Source organism: Saccostrea cucullata, unplaced genomic scaffold (assembly GCF_032062105.1).
Source record: "Saccostrea cucullata isolate Sc308-1 unplaced genomic scaffold, CSIRO_AGI_Scuc_v1 ctg5196, whole genome shotgun sequence".
Taxonomy (NCBI): Eukaryota; Metazoa; Mollusca; class Bivalvia; order Ostreida; family Ostreidae; genus Saccostrea; species Saccostrea cuccullata.
The window spans coordinates 11372-35035 of NW_026930374.1; the positions used below are offsets into that span (position 1 = coordinate 11372).

Here is a 23664-nt window from a genome sequence, read left to right on the forward strand (position 1 = left end):
GCTAATGCTAATGCTTCGTCGCGAAGAATTGTCCACTTATATATTCCATTTTCCATACATATTAGTCAATGGTACTTTAATCTTCTTTCTGAAACATTAATGAAACTTAATGTTAAACATTTTCCTTTTCATACACAATCTCTTTCCCTATAATTAAAAGTGCAATGTTAATTAATTTCTTGTAATTCTCAAATGAAGTATGATAACATACAAATAAAAAAAACGTAGCTATTTTTAATGAATAAAATTATTTTTTAATACTTACCAAGTCAAGGTAATTCTAACATTATGGAGGAAACCAGAAATGTGTCTATAGATATCTGCAACCATGGAAAAATTAGGGTACCTACAAGTAAAAAAAAAGTATTTACTACTTGAAATAAGAATGAAATTTTAATACATGGATCAAATTTCATTACATATGCATTCAATATTTTTTTTTTCAAATAGAATTCTAATTTTGAAAATTAGATATCTTATTATTGACATAAAAATAATATATTAGAATTTTAAATCTAATGAAAAAAATATATAAATAAACTTAATATAAACATAATAATAAATTAGCCATATAAAAGAGAAGAGGGAACAGGAGACATTCTTTTTTAATGTAAATTTTCTCTTTCTGGAGATGTAAATTATAGATTGTCATCTGAGGAAACATGCTATAAAAACTCACTACCTGTGAGGACATGCAATAATAAAACAAATGTAAAACACTGAACTTTTTAACTGAAGATCCTTACACATAAAAAAGGGACTTGACTTTGCCATATACATGTACATCTAAAAAAAAGTCTTTAGAAATCCTCATGAACATTTAATAAAAAAAAGTAAATTTGAAATATGTACATCTTAATCTGTTGATCATGTTGTGCCTGTTGCACTATGAAAAGACAATTTTAAGTTCCCCTTTTCTGTAATCATCTAACAAGTTATAAGCATAAATAGCTTCATCATTTTCATATTTGATGTTGTACCATGTTGGAAAACCGGGTACAACTCCAAGGACTTTTCCTTTGTACTTTTGTTTGTCTGCGAATGTATGTTCCACTAGTTTTCCAACGAGAAGGGGTGCATCTGAATATTTTATTTCACTAGTGTGAATACTTGCTGCAGATGCTATTAAAAGCAAAATATTTTTTTTTAAGTCCTGGACAGATAGTTTTTCATATTTACCATCTGGTTTCTTTCTTGATAAGTTAAAAATTTTGCTGTCCTTGTGCTTCTGTTTCAAGACATTCTTTCGGAATTTCAGTTGTGCTTGTAAAGCATTAATCAATTCCTTCTCGTTCCTTATCCTTCCCATGCCTTCTTCTACTTGTTGTTCACTCTGCCACAGTCCATAATAACAAACATCGTTGGTCATCTCTTCTGCTCTTCTAATTCTCTCTTTCTCCAGCCTCTCCAGTTCCATCTGTTTCCGTCTCTGTGCTTCTAATCTTTTATTTTCTATCTCTTTTAACCGGTCTTTAAAAACTTTCCTAATTTCTCTTCCTCCTTTCCTAGAATCCTCAATGATTTTCTTCCTTTCATCTGGTGGTAACTCCCTCAACCATTCACTCGTTTTATTGAATGCATACATAAGATAGGCCTCATTCGCTAGTACAGATGCATTTGGACGAAAAGAGAGGAGATGATCTAACTGTCCAAAAATAAACTCAGGTAGTTTGGTGTGTTTTAACACCGAGCTTGTTTGTTTCCGGACTGTGGCTGAGATTTCCCAGAATTATCACTCCGGTAAATGTTCAGAAATCATTCTTTTTAACAATTCCTTGATAGCTCTGAAAAGAATCTGTAAAAGTGGAAGACAAATTGGGTCAAGCTTGACATCTTCTTTTAAAAGTTTATTTAAAACTCTGTCGTTTTCATCCATAGGAGTTGGGAAAGGCATTGAGCTTCCACGAAGAAAGTCATTAGCAACATCTTCCTCTGCTGAAGCTGTATCCAGGTATTGAACAAGGGTCTGGTAGTTGGTATTCATGTCCAAGATATGTCCCGGACTCTCAATGAGTCGCCATAATGGAGCAGTCACAAATTTTGACAGCAAACCAAGTATTCTGGCACCAGCAAGGTACAAGGGTTCTTCGGAATCATATTTGACTGCTTTCAATAAATCATTTTTTAAGTTAGTCAAATTCATTGCACACTCAACAAGTTCTGGAGTAAATTTGTTCTCTTCAGGGTCAAAAATATACAGGTCTGCTTCATTCTCTAGAAGTCCTTGTAAATAGTCATTTGATATTGAAAGTTCCTTAAGTTCTTCCTCTAAATGATTTTTTTTGGCTATTGCAACATCATATTTCTCTTCTAATTGGCTCACAGTACTTTGTAGTTTCTCAACTGTATATTCTGTTGCTTCCAGTTTCTTGGAAATGAATCGAACTTTTCTGTTGGAATCTACCAGTGAACGTAAATGTTGTTTGTTTCTAATCTTTGCTTTCTCTAGTAATTTATTTTTTGAAACTAGTTCCTTCTCCATTTTAATAACAGTTTTTTTTACTTTGATCTTCCTTTGCTTTCTTCGCTTTACTGACTTCCATCCGCTTCTCTTTCCTTTCTAGTTTTCTTTTTAACTGCTTGTTTTTTTCTGTCAATTCAATTACCTTTGTTCGTCTTTCCTGTAGTTTCTCTGTGAGGGAACTTAATTTAACCTCAGCCTTTTCTTCACTGTCTTTAGATTGTGCAGACCTTTGTGCAGACATCCTTATATAGTCCATGTGTACTGGAATCTCAAATTCCTCTTTTCTATACTGTTCTCGTAAATTACCCCTTTTTTTTATCCGCACCAACCACTCTGTGTATTTTGGATAGACATGCTTCGACATTTACATTTTCTTTTCGAGCAATTTCTCCAAGTTTGCGCACAATTTTCAAGTATTCCATTTGTTTGGATTTTCCAAAATTGAATATTTCTATAACAGCACCTTTGTTTATTTTATTAGAAAATTGGACACTAGGTTCTAAAAATATTGAGGAGAGGTCCAGTCCTAAATCTTTGCAATAGGACATTTTAAAATTTATAATAAATGTTCCAACTTAGACCCAAAATAGTTCCAAATACATGTGTTTGTGTTTTTTTTTTCATGTACATTCACAACTTCTACTAAAGCGTCTTCATCAAAAATAATTCAAATTGTATTTGTAGCAAAGGAGCCTGTAAAAACTGTTTGAGTGGACTTGCCTTTTTTTGTTGATTTTCTCCTTTTCAGCAGGCTTTGGGATTGTTCTGTTTCCGAGTCGGATGTTGTTGGATTTCCAACAGCCAAGAAGTGATTTATCTGCAAAAAAAAATTTGCAAGTCATAAATATTTCAAGGAAATTCACCTTACATTTAAAATACATAATTGTCATTTTTTATGTTTTTGCGATAAAATTGTTTCAACATATCATACTTGTCTCTTCCTTGGTTTTGCTGCTGAGTCACGTAGCTTCTTTGGGCTTTTCACAATTGTTGGACTTTCAGGGGAGCTTGCAATTGTGTCTTGACTAATGTCTTGACTGACTTGAGTTGATCCTGAAGGACCCTGGGTGGCGTCCAAATCAAGTGACCCCAGGGCCCTGCAGAAAGCCAACAAATTGCTTAAAACATGTATGCAGCATTTGGAATAATTACACATGTATATTTTTTATTCATGACAATAATTTATTAAATAAATCATAAACCATTTACTACATCATACATGCTAATATGTGTAGTACTAGTAATTAACTAATTTGTAAACATGATATTTAAAATATAAAATCAGAATAATTATACTGGAGTATATACTGAAATAATTAACTACAAAGATATCTATAATATAGAACAAATATTACATTTTATGAAACTACCTCTGAATCTGTTTCACTCTCTGTAAACAACAGTTGGGAATATTCGTCCACTAATAAAAAACAATTTCGAAATCGACTTCAGTTGTGATAAATTTATGCATAAATATAGAATAAATGCTTAGTTGCCTTGAATAATTGTAGTTTCCACTTCTATAAGACTTTTAACTGTTTGCAGTCATGGATTGGCACATATTTTGTTGTTATCAGCGTTAACTACAAGAATAGAGTTATCGTTCTTGGAACTTCCGTAGCTCTACGAAAAAGCGTCTTTTCCCAACTATTACGCTTCATTCTATGACAAACTCGTTTTCACATGTTCACTTAGGTATGTAAACAACATTTTGATGTGCATTACGTATGCGTATTTACCTTACAAGTAAAATAAAAACATCGATAAAAAACTCCGAGCGGATTTATACTTACTTCTTGATAGAGCCCGGGAAAATTTTTGTCAAATACGTCACACAGAAAGGATTTCCCATTAAAAATAGCTGGCACATTCGGACACCTCTGATGTTTTCATAGGAAAAAAACCCGTAATGAAAACGATGTAAACCGAGGTTAGGATTGCGCCATTTTCTTATTTACGATCTACAGCGCCGCCTAGCGAGCTTTCGCATTGCTACTTTAATAAACTTTAATAGAAGATTACTACGTTAAGTCCACTTTAAAACATGATTTTAATAATATATATTTTCTGTCTTATAGTAATACCACCTTAAGTCCTATAGCCAGAACAGAAAATTATCATTAAATTATAGTATTTTACGAATTGTAAAAGAATATTTCATCCATATACAGCGGCGATAATATTCCTAAAAATTACGTTGCTTATTAAAGAAAAGTCTTATCAATAAATGATTATATTCAAGAACACTTTCTATTGCATCAAACGAAACCGAGGCTCCGATATACCACGTGTTATACATGCCTTGCATGTCCAATATATCCCAGACTGCACCACCGGTTATAGCTTCCGATGGAAAATTGGGGAAATAATACCCCCATTTCACCTGTTGAACAACTTCAGGATTGGCTTTATTAAAATCTCTGAGGTGTTGAAAAAGTTTTCTTTGAATATCAGCGTCCACGTACTTGTTCCATGGATTCGCCTTTCCTAGTTGTACGTACACGCTTGTTTCGTAAACGCTTCCATCTTTGTCTCTGTTTTCTCTGTTTCCCAGCTGATAATCCCTTCCGGTCACGTTATTTACAGCTTGATGCGGGTTAATCGTTCGATAAACTGTATATTCCACGTCTTGAAAATCATAGGGGAAAATTTCAAGTGGAGAAAGGGCCCTTCTACCAGGAGAGATGGAGTTAACGATTGTTTTTAGAATATATAAATGCCGGAGATGTTTGAAAATTCTCAACTCCTGCTGATTAAAATCAACAATGGGAAATAAGGAATTCATCGAAGGAGTGAGAATAAGAAAGTCAAATTTCTCCATAACAACAGCAGGAGAATTTTTATTTCTATAAAATATTCGAACAGTTTTTCCTCTTCGAATTTGCTTTATGACGACATTTAAACGAATTTCAACACCAATTCTTTTAGCAATGTTACGGCATAAGTTCTGCCAGCCCCCGATCAGGCGGTAAGCTCCCCTTTCAGGTTTGAAGAATGAATCCATCACCTGCGGGGATAAAAACGTGAGACCATAAAACGCTGCCGTCTCATTCAAAAATCCATATCCGTTTAAGGTTAAAGCAGCGAAAACAATGGCTGTAGATCTGTAAGGTTATATCTCAGAAGAAAATCGTCCACTGTCCCTCGAATCTAAAAAAAAAAGGATAAACCAATTATTTCTCAATTGGATTTACGTCGTCTGCGAGTGGTTAGAGTGTTTGTTCCAGTAGCGTGTTCGATTAGATATATGTAACAATACTGGAAAATAACTTTTAACAAAAAAAAAAACTTAAACTAATTCAAACGTTTACATTCAAAATGAAAAAAAAAACTTTCATTGCATTCTACATTAAAAAAGTTTAAATTTGTTCTCATTTAGATTCTATATAAGTACTTGTAAATCTGTTCTAACATGTAATTCTTTCATCTGGATTTATAGCATAAATAATGAAATATACCTACCCTATAGAGAACTTCCGCAGATGGCCTTGGCATTATTTCTCCTTCGAACGTTCCGAAAAAACATCTATACAGAGCATTGTAACGCCTTGACGCCTGAAATAATCTCGGAATGGAAACCCCAGCGGTTTGGAGACTGGATGTGAATTCTACAAAACGCAGAATGGAAATGAAAAAAAAAAAAAAACGTCATTGACATTGCATCTTTTTGTCATATAAATGGTCATTATAGGTTTCTTTATTTAAAAAAATGTGTTATATAATATATATACGTTACTAATTGTACAATGAATTGGCCACGGATTTTATTCGTTTGTCATATCATGACAAGGAATACACAGCAAGTGTGACTGTACGTCAGCTGGGGGAATGCTTTTTTTTCAATGGCACCTGATCCCATTTCGAACTCTTATGATTTTAGAGGTATAACATTTTCTCTGCTTCAGTAATCTTTTAAGCATTTAAATTTTTCAAACGAAAATCTGGAAATAAGAATGTCCAAAAGAAACTATAATATCCAGCAATATAGTATTCCGGCGATTAAAATAATTAAAATGAATTATATAATTACATAATATTCTACTCTTTCGACGAAAAACTCCTTCCTCAATAAACTGGTTGTCAAAGGGATACATTAGATAGGGCGTTTTCTTTTGATTGGAGGTGTTAGGAGTCGATTTTTTTTCAAGCGACAAGTGGAATTGGTGTACAAGTTTCGTAATGATGATAAACAAGCAAACAGACAAACGAGATTTCAAATTACCTTTTCTATTCAGCCAAGTGTAGCTAGGGATTTCTGGTCGTATTTCAAACCCGGTATTAAATTTTTCGAGTAATGCCACAGTTTTATCATAGCTTTCAGCTAGTCCAACAGTCCCCAGATTATGCCAAACGTTCCGATAAAATCGGGATGCAGTTTTCCCGCCAACCTCGCTTCGGCTTTCAAATATCACAATGTTCTGGAAACCTTGTTTCTATTCAAAAACATAAAAGCTAAATTGAAAGTACGATTTAAAAATGTATCATTTTACATGATATTGGGATGCTTTTACCAAACTGAAATCGATAAAAACTTTCCATTCTCAAATATGCTCTTTGTAAGATAGATCGATTGATAGACAATAGAATTATTTCACATAAAGCCTAACTTCTTTATAAACATGTTCGTTGTAATTTTCTTCTACTGTAAAGAAATTACAGTAGGTACATTTTATCTGACTTTTTAAAAAAAAAAAAAGAGTTGTTAATCAGCTGAAAACAATTTCTTAAGACCTATCTCGATTGATGTTCCTACAAATTTAATTAAAATTAGATGTTAGATGTTAGATCCGCTCGCATATTCGCTACACCAAACCTAATGTAGCGAATATGCGAACGGATCTCACATCTAATTTTAATTAGATTTGTGTTCCTACCTGAAGTTCAAAGGCCATATGTAATCCTGCAGGGCCTGCCCCTACAATAGCAATCCGATCCGTCACGGATCGTGGGCCCCTTGTTTCCAGGATATCCCCGGAGGAATTCCTGCAAACAAATAGTAGTAGGGGAAAACATAAATATATTTTTTCCATATGTATTATATTAATTGCAATTATGGTGAAAAAAGCTTTTCCTCACTCATGATTAAGCAAATAGGCACAATTAACATAGGCGTCGGAACCGGGGGGCAAGGGGGGATTAGCACCCCCCCCCCCCCCCCCCCCCCCCCCCCCGCCACACACGTTTTTTACAAACATAGATTTAGTATAGACAAAGTACATTACGGCGTAGGTTTAACACCACCCCACTTTTCACTCACACGTTGCAGTTTAGGTTAGAAATGGGGAAAGTGATAGTGTTTGGAAAAAAAATTGGCACTGTAACCCCCACCACCACCACCACCATGAAATAAGATTATTGAGATGTGACAAAGGAATAAATTTCCCCCATTTTTTTCTTGCTAGGTTATTTTAGCTTCCCACGCCCAAGATTAAAGTTATCGAAGTATCGCACTGAAATGAAAGTTCGTACACGGTATATCTTCATGCACATCTGTTTCACGATTTATTATAAATGAATCACAATGGAAATTATTTTTTAAATATAGGTACTTACATGTATTTCGAGGGTTACTTTTTAACTTAAAAATTGTGGAGGAAGTTAGATCTGTTTTTGTAGCTTTTTTCATAAAGTGTTATATTTTTGCACCTCAAAGTTCACTAGGCTGTAATAAATTATAGATAAGCCTATATAATCACTGAATTATTTTTATTAAAATTTTTAGTATGAAAAAATTGTTTGCACATACTCTTGCACCTCCACGGCATTCAAAGGTGTTGACGTCAAAATAAAATGCACACTTTAATCTATTCTACCGCCTTTCCATTTTTGGTGTTTTTATAGTGACATTACTTTCTTCCTACTCTATAAGCAAATTACAAGTGGAATGCAAATATTTGATATTACGCACGTTTCAAAAAATGATATACAATATTTTTATCGCGTTTCCATGAGTAAAAAAGTCTCCTGAGAGACGTTAAACAATATACAATCAAACAATCAATATTACATGTATCATACAAAAGAAAAAGGATAAAAGATGACCTCTTTTTTCTGTTTTTTACTGAAATAAAATTTGTACCTTATTCACACATGTCAGGGGGTCATCGTCTGTAAAGAGTCCCTCGGTGCCATATCCAAAACTGTACTTCAGTACCAAAAAGAAACAAATAATATAAAACATCGACGTCATAATAAAAGATTTTTCAAAGCGTTTTCTATAATGAAGCGTACTTGTGTTTTGCGTAATATACGTGATACACTATATACATCTGTTGAAAAGCACTGTGAACCTAGGTACCACTATCAAATTCGATCGGTCAGCGCAGCACTAATAAAAAAATGTCATTTATGGTCAAATGAATGGCCCAGTTATGCTAGTAGTTCACCTTATGGTGTACAGTCATCACATTAATAGTATAAATAATACACATGTAGTTTTGTTCTCTTTTTAGGTCACCTGAGTAACTCAGGTGACCTATTGCTATCCGTTTTCGTCCGTCGTCGTCCGTCGTGCGTCGTGTGTCGTGTGTTAACATTTGAACATTTTCAGCTTCTTCTCTGAAACCACTGAACCAATTTCAACCAAATTTGGTATACAGCATCTATGGGTGGAGGGGAACAAAAATTGTGAATTTCATGGTCCCCGCCCCCTTGGGGCCTGAGGGATGGGGCCAAAACCACTAAAATTATTGCAATCTTTAAAAATTTTCTTCTTTACTCCTGGACATCAAGCAGGCAAACTGTTGGCATGAATGTAATGAGCATTGAGTCTCTTCTAAAATTGTGAAATTCATGGCCCCGGGGTAAGGGGTTCTAGTGCTAGGGCGGGGCTCTATAGATTATATAGTGAAAATGCATTATTTCTTTGAAAATCTTCTTCTCCGCTCCTGGGTATTAAATAAACTAACTAAGCACATAGTTATGATGAGCAAGAATGCCTCTTCCAGATTTGTGAATTTTGTGGCCCCGGGGTCAGGGGTTCTGGTGTTAGGGCGGGGCTCTATTGATTATATTGTGAAAATGCATTATTTCTTTGAGAATCTTCTTCTCTGCTCCTGGTTATTTAATTAACTAACTAAGCACAAAGTTATGATGAGCAAGAGTGCCTCTTCCAGATTTGTGAATTTTATGGCCTCAGGGTTAGGGGTTCTGGTGTTAGGGCGGGGCTCTATTGATTATAAAGTGAAAATGCATTTATTCCTTGAAAATCTTCTTCTCTGCCTCTGGGTATTAAATAAACTAACTAAGCACATAGTTATGATAAGCAAGAGTGCTTTTTCCAAAATTGTGAATTTTATGGCCCCAGGGTCAGGGATTCTGGTGTTAGGGCGGGGATTTATTGATTATATTGAAAATGCATTAATTCTTTGAAATACTTCTTCTCTGCTTTTGTGTATTAAATAAACTAACTAAGTACATAGTTATGATGAGCAAGAGTGCCTCTTCCAAAATTGTGAATTTTATGGCCCCAGGGTCAGGGGTTCTGTTGTTACGGCAGGGTTCTATTGATTCTATAGTTAAAATTCATTATTCTTTGAACTCTGCTTCTGGGTATTAAATAAACTGACTAAGCACATAGTTAAGATGAGCAAGAGAGCCTCTTCCAAAATTGTGAATTTTATGGCCCCAGGGTTAGAGGTTCTGGTGTTAGGGCGGGGCTCTATTGATTATATAGTAAAAATACATTAATTCTTTGAAAATATTTTCCTTTGCTTCTGGGTTTTATGCCAATGATCCAAGTATATATATATTTATGATGAAGAAAGGTGCATCAAGCAAAGTGGTCTTTTTATGCCCCCAGGGTCAGAGGGGGTGGGGGGGTTACATAGTCTGAAAATAAATTCATGCTTTGAAATCTGCTCTTTGGTATTAATCAACCATTTTATGATAACATTTGCAAAATTTTGAAATATGTAGCCCAAGGGTCAGCGGTTCCTTTAGGTTGAGTAGCACAACTGGGTATAAAGTGGAAGTGCATTTTCTCTTTGTTACTCTGATCTACCTATGGGTATTAAGTAAATAGAGTAAGCATGCTAAGTTAAAAATTATGATAAGCAATGGTGCCTCTTTCAAAATTGTAAATTGTGAATTTCATCGCCTCTGGTTTAAAACACGAACCAAATTTAATTGTTTGAAAGTTGTTACACAATACTCAGGTGACCTATAAGGCCCCTGGGCCTCTTGTTCTAATTTTAAACAGTTTTCCATTAATTAAAGAACGCATTTATTTATCTTTAAAAAAAAAAGTACATGACGGAAAAAGAAGACAAAAAATATCTGAATAAGTATAATCAAAGTACTGAAAGTACTGAAAAGCGGTTAGCATGCTTTCATCGAATATGTACAGTGTACAATAACAAAAAATGCATTGAATGATGATATTAAAGTAGGCATGCATATCTTTTTCCAGTGTCATCAGCGAAGAAACAAACACACTGAATTTTGTAGTACTTAACTAAATGGTATTACCAATAACATCCCAGACTGATGTCACAAATGTTTGTTTCAAAATATCAACCCGAGATTTTCAGTTTGAAAGACAGGAAGTTCAATTTCAAAAATTTCTCCCTAATTGTCTCCATTGGTGGCGTCCAAAAGTGCTCAGAACGAAAAAAAAATTATGTTGATGTTGCAAATTTAATTGGCTTTCATGTTCTATTGATTCTGAAATTAGGTAACTGTAAAGGCTACTATAGCAAACAACTCAAAAAGAAAATAAAATGATAATTCAAATTCTTTAGATTAATTGATTTGGAGTACTGTACATAGATCTTTAGCTGGCTAGTCTGAGAAAAACGGATGGACGAGCAGAGAATTAATTAATTTCAGAGAGATTCAGTTTCGTAGGCTCACTGCGGGTCAGCAGGTGTGACCTGTCATTGGGGATGCTTACTTCTCCTAGGCACCGGAACTTTCAAGGATCCGTTTTTATTTTGAGACCGATCACTGTTCATTCTGTATTTTGATACAGATACTGAGTACATCTGTTTATTAATATTATGAAGTAAATTTCTCACAGGAAGAAAGACAAGTACATGTAAACAAGATAATAAAGTTTTAAGAAATGTACATTATTGACTTTTCATACAATTAAATGTTCGAATAAGTGAATATTTAAAAAAGAGTCTTGCACGATATGTATAAACGAACATATACTGAGTATTTGGCAAATATTTTTCATGAAATATTGTTGTTAAAAAAAAAGAAAAAGAAAAAAAAAGAAAAGAAAAGGAAAGTTGTTGTTTAATCCATCAATACTAGTATTTTAAAAATTCAAAGGTTCACTAAAAGTCAGTGTATAACAAACAATTTAATTGTCCATTGCAAGAATTACCTAGGTATCATTGTCACTTTCTTCAATATGTCGCATAAGCAATACATTGTTTTTTTTGTTTTTTTTTACTAAAAACAAGTATGCGAATTTCTATCAGTATGTCTATAAGCATCTGTATTTTAATTTTTATTTCTTCTCAAAGGCTCAAAATGATAATTAACAAATTGGACAAATTCAAATTTAAAAAGTATTTTTACAACTTATACCTTGCATAGGAATTTAGCAAACTTTCAAAAATAATCATTCATTAGATATAATTTTCAATTTGTGCTTATCGTCAAGATTTTTCATGCCTCTTTTTTTCTGTGCATATTTTATATCGGCTGATTTTTAGAAAAGGATCGAATGCCGATTAAATTTTTTTCTCCAATTTTTTAAAATTAATTTTAGTGTTTTAAGGCTCCCATTATTTTTTTTTTTAAATGAAAATGTGATCGTTTAAAATCGTTTGTAATAATTAGACTGAGCACAGAATTTATCCCTGGAAACAAAGCTTTTATCATCTTTTAAATAATTTCAATTCAGAAAAAAAGGAGAAGAAAACAAACATTTCATTATGGAAGTAATCCATAACTGTACAACTTACAGATGTATTCAGTATTTTTATATAAAGGCTTTCTTCGTGTACTAGTATTACTTAAGTAAAATGAAACTCAATCGAGAGACTCTCCGATGTTTTGCAGTCGGTAATAACCTTCAACCCCTTTAGCCAGTAATTAACCCGTCCTCCCTGTGCCCAGTAGCATAATTCGGTCAAATATTTATTGTTCATGAGGGGTGCCTTATAATTAATCACAGGCACCTGAATTTTTATCAGTAAGTCTCTAAATTAGCCAAATATCGAAACATTCTACCCCCTCTATATATAAATACACAAGGTGTCCAACGCCATTCTGACCACCTGTTCGATTCAGGCTTCAATTTAACACAAAAATCGGAAATGCCTACTGGTTTTCGTGTAGCATTGGGTTCAAATATGATATTTCTCGCTATACATTTCTTCCTAAAGTTTAAATCTAACGCGTTAATAATGTTATCAGCTAAACTTCATGCTGTCTTCGAATTTCGTCACAGGGCCCGATCGCCATCAGCTGATGTCACGGAAATTTAATCTCGACACCAAATGTTCCTATACATAAACTTTTTTTAATACAACAATTATAAATTTATTTCATTGACAAACAAAATCAGAAAAAAATTAAAAAACCGAAAGATTATGTTGTTTTGATAGTCTTGATTTTATTTAACATATGTTATATGTGTTAGAAACAAATCATAGGTACTAGGTAGAGGCTTTGTTGAAGTTTCCGCTGTCGATAGGTAGCGCCTTATGGAAGTTTCCGGTGTCGATAAAAATCGGACACATGCCATAAAGCGGTTAGCGAAGCTAACCGCTTAAAAAATCATGACAATTTCTCTGAATGCCTGGATACGTATCGTTTTTCAACCTAAAATATAATAGTTGATCAATTTGCAATTAGAAAATGCATTGCAGATATTCCAATTGGTTTTTTTCTGCAAAAATATTGGAGTTTGGCAATTTTCCCTATATAATATTATTAACTTTAATCTCTAACTTTAAAGATATACTGTGGACAAATTTACATAACTTCGTCGATTCAGAGATACCTTTATGAGTATTTTTGATTACTTAACTGCTAATTTTATAAACCTCAGGATCGGACTACCTTAAAAGGGGCTCTAAACAAACAAAAACAGTTTTTTTAACATTTCTTGTGAAAATCAATGTCATAATGATAAAAAAAAAAGATAAGTAAAGAGGAATATAACAATTTAAAAGTTTCGTGATATTGTTCTTAAGTACGCGCTTGTTTTATATTTGACACAACATTTCATCTGAAAAACAATGTATCGAAAGTATTTTTGTTTTGCAGTTCTCATCTTTTTTTCACATATGAAATGTTTAATAGATTATATCTGAATTTAATTGGTTCTTTTTCACTGACACATGAGTAAAATTTTTCACATCTAGTAGATGTTTCAATAAGTCTTCTAAATAACACACCTTATATTTAGAATTTTTTAGAAGCATTTATGATTCACACATCACACAAGATAACAAAATCCATGAGATTTTATTTTAAATAAACATCACAGGACGACAAAAATAAATTAAAAAGTACGGAATTTTCTCAAGTCAAATTATTTTAGATTTTACACATCAGATTTCATTTAAGACTTTCTTACTTCTTATGGTGTCCGAAAAAAAAATAATACAAGAATCCATGATCTAAGGAATCTTTTCTTCTAGCTTAAATCCATTTACGGAATAACTGTCTTATTTTTCGATTTCATGAAGTGATCAATCGATTGGCTTGCGTGATAATTTACATAAACGCCGAATTAGCCTAAACAAACAAAAACATTAATTGAATTATGTTTCATTCACCCGACCTGTGATGCTTACGTCACAGTGACTTACTTCAAAAACGTATAAACCAGCTTGACGTTACATTAAAAATATGTTCAATCTAAATATATTTTAAAGGGGAAATTGTTTAAAATTATAAAGAATAAATTTAATAGGTACCTGTAGCATAATCCTGGTTGAAACTGTATAGTACTTTTCCTCCGCACTACCAGGCTAACATCAAAGTATTAAAAGAACCGAAAGCCGGGCTTTAATTTCTCGAGTACATGTAAATTGTAAATTGATATGAAATTAGTACATGTACATTTTTTTTCCTTTTGGCCATTGAGTTTTAACAGGTAGAGTTTGTATGATTATGATTTTTAAAAAAAATCCCATATACCAGTAATTAATTTTTTTTTTTTCAAATCATTTCTTCAATAATGTACAACATAACACTGAGGCAAAACTTCCGCAGAAGCCCTCTGGTAATACTTCACCAGGGATGCCAGGAGCTCCCTGGATCGATATAATATTATTTAATATATTTCCAATATTTGAACACAGAATTTACTAATATATAATTATTGACATTTTCATACATATACATAAATATCTCAAAGGAAATTTTTACCATTTTTATATATAAAAACAAAGTATTCGTTTAACACCAATAAAAGCATGACCCTTGTTGCAGTGGAGATTGTGTGTGAAAAAAAGAAGAAAGTCTATATCAATCTCACTGTAACTAGTATTTAGGGTCAGGTCACCTTAAAATACTGGTCTTTTTATGTTTTACATTTTAAAAACAGGATCAATATGCAGAGTTTTTTGATAATAAAATTAGATTTTAAAAAACACATCAGAATGAATGAATTTTACAAAGACATGAATATTTTTTCCTCACATACATTGTACATAGTTTGAATAATATTTTAAACATAAAGTTTCCAGTTACATGAAAAGTAACATGGCAAAAAAACTAGTGTGTCTTATAGTGGATTTAAAATGTGAATGCATGACTTTTTGTATAAAATATAGTTTATCACGGCAGCATATACTAGTATTAGAATCACAAGGAATTTTGAAATACATGATTTATTTTCTCTTTGAAATTTGTCAAATCATGTGATTGTAATAGTGAAAAATCGATTTCATTTCATTTTTGAATGTATTTTTAATACTGAAGTCAGTTATTTTTAAATTCTCATATTTTAATTTTATTTCTTGTTTTCCATATGACCCATTTATAAATACATATTAAAATGTTAACAACGTTTCTTTCGGTTTGCGGTTCCTTCAAGTAATTAAAATTAACATTAAAATTAACAGTCCAGAGCCTAAGATATGACATGGTTTTAAAATTTAATAGACATATTCAAGAAATTCTCCCCTATTTTCTATTCAATTAGCAAATTTTTTTTGCTCATAATTTAAAAATTCAATTTTGTAATAGTTAAAATAATGTACATGTATATTTTGTAGACATTCTTTTAGTTTCAAACAAACAGTACTTTTATCGCCAACTACATGTAGAAACACTGAAACCTGTACATTGTCAAGTGACTCAGGTAAATTCTCGAAATGCCATTTCACTATGCTAATACTTTGCTAAAAATCAACAGAACATAAATACTAACGTAACATCGACGAAAACGATATGAAACACGAAACGCTTCAACAATTTCAACTTTTCAAAAAGCCCGCGCTATTGAAAATAGTTTGCTTACGATATGCATTCAGCAGCGTATGTGCACAAATTGTTATATCACGATTATCCCAATAAAGCAAATCTTTAATATCTCTTTCAGTTTACTTCTCAAGCCAAAATGTTGATTATTAACTTTTGCAAGGATTGGGATGTTAAAAATATTTGTTTGAATATCGTGTCGCAATGGAACTTAGTCTATTTTATTTATCGGAAGCTTCTGCTTTGACGCTGTTTGGTTTTTTGTTTATTATGCTATTTATAGTACATGCAAGACAGTCGATCATGATGCCTATAGCCAGGCCTTTGCTTTCAGCAAAGCCCGGCTAAAAATGGCGGAACAAAAACAAACTTAAAGATTTTGATTGGGTTAAAAATCCATAAAAGGGACGATAACTCTTCCAAGAAAAGCAAGGGTTGCGATTTCGCAATGAAAGGTTATATAATAATTGCGTCTGCGATAAGGGCGCATATGCAGCAGACTGCGCAGGGATATGCGGAATTATCCAAAGGTGTAAAATTTAACAGATTTTTCATAGCGGCATAAATTGAATTATCTGTGATCATAGCATTTGCTTTTTATAAAGTGTAAACTGCCATATCTCAGGGTATGCAGTGATAACTTTGGTATCTGTTTAATCCGTTTCTTATTGTACTCATTAATTATTTGATAAAATGCTGGTAGCTTTTAAACTTCACACATTTGGGTACCAAAAAATCTTGTTCAACAGTTTCTTTCTTTCTTTTTTTTTTTTTTTTTTTTTTTTTGAATCACGTCTTCAAGTCGCTTAATCCGAAACAGGCACATATCATCTTACACAAATAAAAGTACGTCATTACATAGAAAATGTATAAAAATAAATTATAAGACTGATTTATAGAGGATATCTATATTGTGTGATTTGATATTGGCTTTATCCAACTCGTTGAAATGGTGTATATATTTGTGAGGTTTGCCGAGCGAATATACACCACTTCAACGAGTTGGTCAGTTGGATAAAGCCAATATCAAATCAAACAAATCAAACAATTATAGATGTTCTATCTATCTCATACGACTTAATTTCCTTTTAACAAAACTTTGAGACTTCCCCTGCGAAACTAACATGAATGACTGCCAAAATCAAATTGATGACGTATAACTTGATGACGTAGCACCGTTGATGTTTACATGCGTCGAGAGAAAGTAGATCGAGTTCAAAATTTAGAATATTTGCTATCTGTGTCTTTGAAAACATCATGTGAAAATTGCTGGAGCTTTACATCAAACGAACTTCTGACTGAAAGTTGTTAGGACTATGGGGATCGTGAAAATCAACTCTTTTTACGATGGCAGTACAAATCGTGCTAGGCAAGGCTAGGGGCCTAGACTCTGTCTAGATTGTTTGCTGATCCATGGTAAGTTACACCTACATTACTAGGTAGGCATACGTAGTATAATATAAGAAAGCATTGTTAAAGATGTCAAAGGAGTCTTATAACAACAACTTAACTGGTACATGTAGGCTTTACTTTCTCCGAAAACGATCTAAGAGGGGGGGGGGTAACATCTGTCTTCAAATAGCCAACGGGTTCCTTGATAAAATAAGACACTTCTTTGACATCTTGCTTTTAACGATATTGCTACCCTTTATCATTCATTTTATAAGGGTAACAATTTTCACAAATAAAAGTTTCAATAAAATAAAATCTTGAAGCGAGGGTTCGTGTCAAAACCGGAAGTGCTATTGATAAAGCATCTACCCGTTGATAAAGCATAAGTTTATCCAACGGCCTGTATCACCAACACGTATGAGATAAAATAGTTTATTACAACAATCCTTACAAGGAAAACAAAGATCAAAAACCTTATTGACAAACAGAAGTTCCTGACGGGAAGTTAAGATCTGGAACAGTTGTGAAGTCACCTTGGAAAAAAATAAATTTATCGGTTATACATGTATCCAATTATAAAGATCATTCAAACCCGAGTATTTTTTTCCATTAGTAGAAGCCTAAGTGATAATATATATCTTTTAAAATTTAAGAAATTATTTGAATATAATCCATAGTAACTTTTATATTAATATGCATTTTTAAAGAATAAAGGAAATCCGATATTTTTAAAGGTTTTTGGGGAAGTTTAGTAACGAAGGCTTAAATATTGTCCGGGTATTAAAAGTACATGTACTTTGTGGTGAAAAAAAAATGCTCGGGTTTGTTCTTCATAAGATGTAAGCGATAAATTTAATTTTTCGAAGGTGATTTCACGCGATATCAACATAGGATTATTTTTTATGTTACCTAACAAAAAATATTTTTTAACTTTTGAATTTTGATATCTTTTAAAAGAAAAAGACTTTGGGGATATAATTTGACAAAAGTTAAAACAATTTATGGACAATAATTTTTCAAGAAGAAAAACGAACATAATTTTTTCGCGATTAGAATTGGACTAAGTGTTTGCATGCCTTTTTACGATTTTGATACTTTACATGCCAGGAAAACGTCAGAACCGGCGATTTCCCAGTTTTCGTAATGGCGCCGGTTCTGACGTTTTCCTGGCACCTAAAATATCAAAAATCGTAAAAAAGCCTGGAAAACGTCAGATATTTCGGACTACTTCAAATTATGAACATAAAAAAATATCATGATCCTTTTGAAAAACAGATTTATATTTCTCTCCTGATGATCGGCTTATTGATAGAAAAAATATTCAGATTCTAGACATCAATTTCTTATAATTTTTTAGTCGTGAGACTCTCGCCAAAACCGTCATACATATTTAAGTACATATCAATAATATAATCTTATTCATTTAAGAAAGACATTAACAATTTCTCTTCATTTATAGCCGGTGTTACCTTTCCTGTCTATCTACTATCAAAGCAGAACATTTATCGAAAACTTATTTTACCAAAAAAAAAAAAAAAAAAAATGAATTCATCTTTCACAAAGAAGAAATTGGAAGACATATATTTAAAAATGTTCCAACATCAGGATGATCTTAAAGATGTTATTTTATTCAGGGACTGGTATGGGGAAACTACATTCTACATGCAGCTCACTCCGTTCCTGTGGCTGATTCCATTTATAGTAACAACCATTGTTTTGGTGGTCTTCAAGCAAGCTAAGCTATCCGGATACACCCAGAGGTACCTCGTGACTATCATGCTAATTGATCTTTTGTTCACGCTTTTAACTGGTGTTCGAGATGGAATTCTTACGTGGCTCAAAATGGATCATGGTTTCATAGAATATAGATTCTGTCGGGTTCTTCTCACTTCGTTTAACATGCAAACTAATCTTCATGGAACCTCGATCTGGGTGAAGTGTCTGATGTCATTAACTCAGTACATATTCGTGGCGTTTCCTTTGAGATGCAAGGTCTGGAGACTCAAAAGATGTTCTATGCTTTTTGCTGCGATTCATGGGATTTTTTTGTCCCTGTCTTTCATTTCGACTTCTAGCATGCCATTAAAAGGTGTGTGGACTTTTCAAGTTTCTGACAAATATTACATACCCAAAATTATCCAGGCTTGCTCGATGGATAATGAGTCTGGATATTATAGGAGTGTCTTCTTCTTCATTTCTCAGAACTTTAGCATGTATTTTTTCTATATTTACTACTTAGTTCTACCAACAGTTTTAGATGTTATTCTAATCATTCTCCTAACCTTATTAATGCAGAAACATATCAAGATTTTATCAGTTTTAGCACCAACAACTGGAAAAAGAAATAGAACGAAATATCTTATTTTAATTAAGTTAAACATAATTCTGGGCATTTCATTCATCATGCAAGAAGTACCATTATTTATATATGCTACTATTATGTTAACATCTTCCGATATGCACGCTATTTTCAAGGCACAGGGAATGTATAACACCATAATGACTATTTCATTTGTCATCGGAAAGCCTCTCGATCTTGTGATTTATGCTTGTTTTTGTGATTCCTTCCGTACCGAATTTTCTCGATGTTTTAAAAATGTAAAGACATCACGGCAATCATTTAGTTCAAAGGTCACGACAGCAACAAGTGCTTACAGCTCACAAAAAGAATACGGAAAACCGGAATCGAGGACCGGAAGTACTACATAAATTAATGAAAATGTTTTCAAACCTTAAAACAAGACCTGTAAGTGACCTCTAGAATTTAGGCGCCGGCTGGCTACTTAAAAAATATTAGTCGCCATTTTTTTCTTATGTGAGAGTTTCAATCTAATTAAATTAAATGTTAGATCCGCTCGCTTACTCGCTACACTAACATCTAAATGTAACAACATCCAATGGAGGTACAAGTCAGAGGTCAAATTCGGAACAGCTCTAGACTTATTAGCTTCTGGAATATACGATGATTTTGCAGGCGACAATTTGATTGGTTGATAGAATTTGATCTCTGACGTGACCCTCAATGAGATGTTGTTAGATGTTAGTGTAGCAAGTATGCGAGCGGATCTAACATCTAATTTTAATTAGATTGGTGACAGTTTAGATGTACGGCTCAATGTGTTAGTCTCAGGAAAGGGAGGGGGTTTATTGTTATCTGAAGGATTCTTTTCTCTTCTTCGGAAAGCAAAACATGTTGAACAAGAGGCACATGGGCCACATCGCTCACCTGAGTAACTTTGGTGATACAGTTCTTTCACAGATTTCCCTTCTTCTTACATCTATTGTGGTCCCTACCCCCACCCCACCCCACCGGTCTCCCATCTTGATTTTAATGTTAGGAAAAAAAGTGGGGGGAGCCCCCCCCCCCCACCTGTTGTTACGTGTCTGGTCGAAAAGCAGGGGGTATGGTTAATGGTTGAAATCCAGGGGCGGATCCAGCCATTTTTGAAAGGGGGGGTTCCAGGCTTGTGTCCCTCTAACCCCCCCCCCCCACACACACACACACACACACACACACTCACACACACGCTCAAGCAAATATTGACACACATGTATAGAAAGATCTAAGGTTTTGGTAAATAAAAAATTTGTTTACGTCCTTTTTTTCTTTGAAAAGGTAAACCCCCCCCCCCCCCGTCCGAATAAAAAAAAAACAAAACTACAGTACTGAATATAATAAAGGGTCTGTTTTATATGTTAAATGGTCGCCGCTACTAGTTATAGAGTGAAGTATTCAAATTAAATGGTGCATTCAATATAATAACGGGTCGGTTTAATATGTTAAATGGTCACCGCTACTTGTTATAGGGTGAAGTTTACAAATTAAATAGTGCATTCAATATAATATAGGGTCGGTTTACTATGTTAAATGGTCGCCGCTACTAGTTATAGGGTGAAGTATACAAATTAAATGGTGCATTCAATATAATAACAGGTCGGTTTACTATGTTAAATGGTCATCACCACCTTTTATAGGGTGAAGTATACAAATTAAATGGTGCATTCAATATATATAACGGGTCGGTTTAATAGGTTAAATGGTCGCCGCTACTTGTTATAGGTTGAAGTTTATACATGCACAAATTAAATGGTGCATTCAATGTAATAAAGGGTCAGTTTGTCATGTTAAATGGTCACTGCTACCTTTTATAGGTGAAATATACAAAAAAGGGTAAAGATGTGTCAAATTGTGTAGTAATTTTACATAGTTTCAAAAGAAAAAAAAGCAATCAATAAAAATAGAAAAATTAAACAAGCAAACAACCCCCACCCCCATCACATCTCAGAATTAGTAAATTTAATCTGAAACAATGAAATATCAAGATATCTATTTAAGTCTGTGGTACGAGGGGGAAAGCGCTCCGATTTGATTTAATATGATTTTTTTCATTCAAATCTCCCCCTACACACACACTTTTTGTTGCAGCTTGGTTGAAGTAAAGTTTGTCCCAGGTTAAAGTATTTAATTAAGAATATTTCGACAAGTTAGAGAGAAAGATCCTAAATCCCCCAATAGTTTATCAAATTTAAGCCTGTAAATTATTGACGGCATTCAATTTTTAACCCCCCCCCCTTCGTTAAACGTACGTCAAAAAGAGAAGTAACACTCATGCGAGGGTCTAGAGGTGCCCCCCCCCCCCTCCCCGGAAATAGTTTTTTCACATTTGAAAAACGGTTTTTGGTTTTGTGGTTTTTTTTTGCTTGTAAAGAGATGTCAGGAATGAATGTTTCTTTCACTGGGGTGGACCCCTCCCCAGAAAAAAATTCCTGGACGGCATCCGCGCCTGACACTTAGCTCTCTCTCCCCTACCATTAGCCTATTTTTTTTTTTTTTTTTTTTTTGCAATCGTACTTGATAATGATAAACATTTAAAAATACGAGACATTTTTGTTCCATCAGCCAGTTCTACAAAGGATAAGTTCGTCCCATTTTCTTTGCAAAATTTTACCCGGATTACTCATTTTTTATATCTTTCTCTCTCCCTTTTTTATCTTTAAATAAGACTACTAAAGAACTGTGTCATTGAAATCCCTCTCTAACCCCAGTTAATTGATTTATCATAGCTAAAATTTAATGTGTGTTTTTTGAAACCATGTAAAATTAGCTGAACAATGCATGATAATTGTACTTGACGAATTTTTAAATGTGTTATTTAACTTATTTTGAATATTTATTATGTGCTTTTTATCCTATTACAAGTAGCAGTAACCATTTAACATGGTAAACCAACCATATACTTTGTAGAACACACCATTTATCTACCATTGACTCTAAAACAAGTGGCGGTGACCATTTAACATATTAAACCGACCCGTTATTAAATCGAATGCACCATTTAATTTGTATACTTCACCCTATAACAAGTAGCGGCGACCATTAAACATATTAAACCGACCCGTTATTATATTGAATGCACCATTTAATTTGTATACTTCACTCTATAACTAGTAGGGGCGACCATTTAACATATTAAACCGACCCGTTATTATATTGAATGCACCATTTAATTTGTACACTTCACCCTATATCTAGTAGCGGCGACCATTTAACATATTAAAACGACCCTTTATTATATCGAATGCACCATTTATACACCTATCACCCGATAACAAGGAGTGGTGACCATATAACACATTAAACCGACCCTTTATTATATTAAACACACGATTTATAATGTATCTTTCACCGTATAACAAGGAGTGGTGACCATTTAACATAGAAAACCGACCCTTTATTATATTGAACGCACCATGCATTATGTGCGCTTCACCCTTTAACAAGGAGTGGTGACCCTTTATTATATTGATTCAACCTTTTATTATATAGAACACACCAAGTAACATTATGTACCATACCTTAAGGCAGCTATGGCGTTCCATACAAAAGCATTACAGGTTAGTTCCTTCAAAAGATATGATTAAAAAACGGTACATATATAGCCAACACGGCCAAAGACAGCGGAAATATCAAATTAAATCTCACATGTTACTTATCGTATATGAGATATATAAAAATAAGTAGACTATTTTCTATTATTATACTTCTGTTAAATGTTTCCTATATAAAGTTAAGAAGGTAAAATAGCTATTTTTGATAGTCCAAGCATAGCAAAGCTATACCCCGGGGTATAGTTTTTGCTATCCACCCTCGGAAAATTTTCATGCAATTTTTGCCACCAATTTTGATTTCCAGCGATAAATCTATTGACTAATGATGTCATAATGACTTCAGTAGCATTGTGACGTTATCATGATGTCAGATTATTCTTGTAGTATTATCTTACTCAAAAAAAAAAAAAAAAATTCAAACCTCAAAAACTGTATTATACATCAGTATAATAAAACATGTATCCACTGGTTGTGAGCGGGATAGCTCTTTTATTAAACTCGCGACAGGGAACTATTCTCCGAGG

General features: G+C 33.4%; 1 protein-coding gene and 1 pseudogene across 1 annotated transcript; both read right to left on the reverse strand.

Moving 5' to 3' along the window:
- Positions 1-269: 269 nt before the first annotated feature.
- LOC134228354 (uncharacterized) lies at positions 270-4125 on the reverse strand. Its single transcript, XM_062710014.1, has 5 exons — positions 4119-4125; positions 3836-3884; positions 3396-3555; positions 3185-3281; positions 270-346 (listed from the first exon to the last, which is right to left on the reverse strand). Exons 1-5 carry the CDS (start codon positions 4123-4125, stop codon positions 270-272), a joined length of 390 nt encoding a protein of 129 aa, XP_062565998.1.
- Positions 4126-4649: 524 nt separating this feature from the next.
- Positions 4650-20693, reverse strand: LOC134228355 (uncharacterized; annotated as a pseudogene).
- Between the last annotated feature and the right edge of the window lie 2971 nt (positions 20694-23664).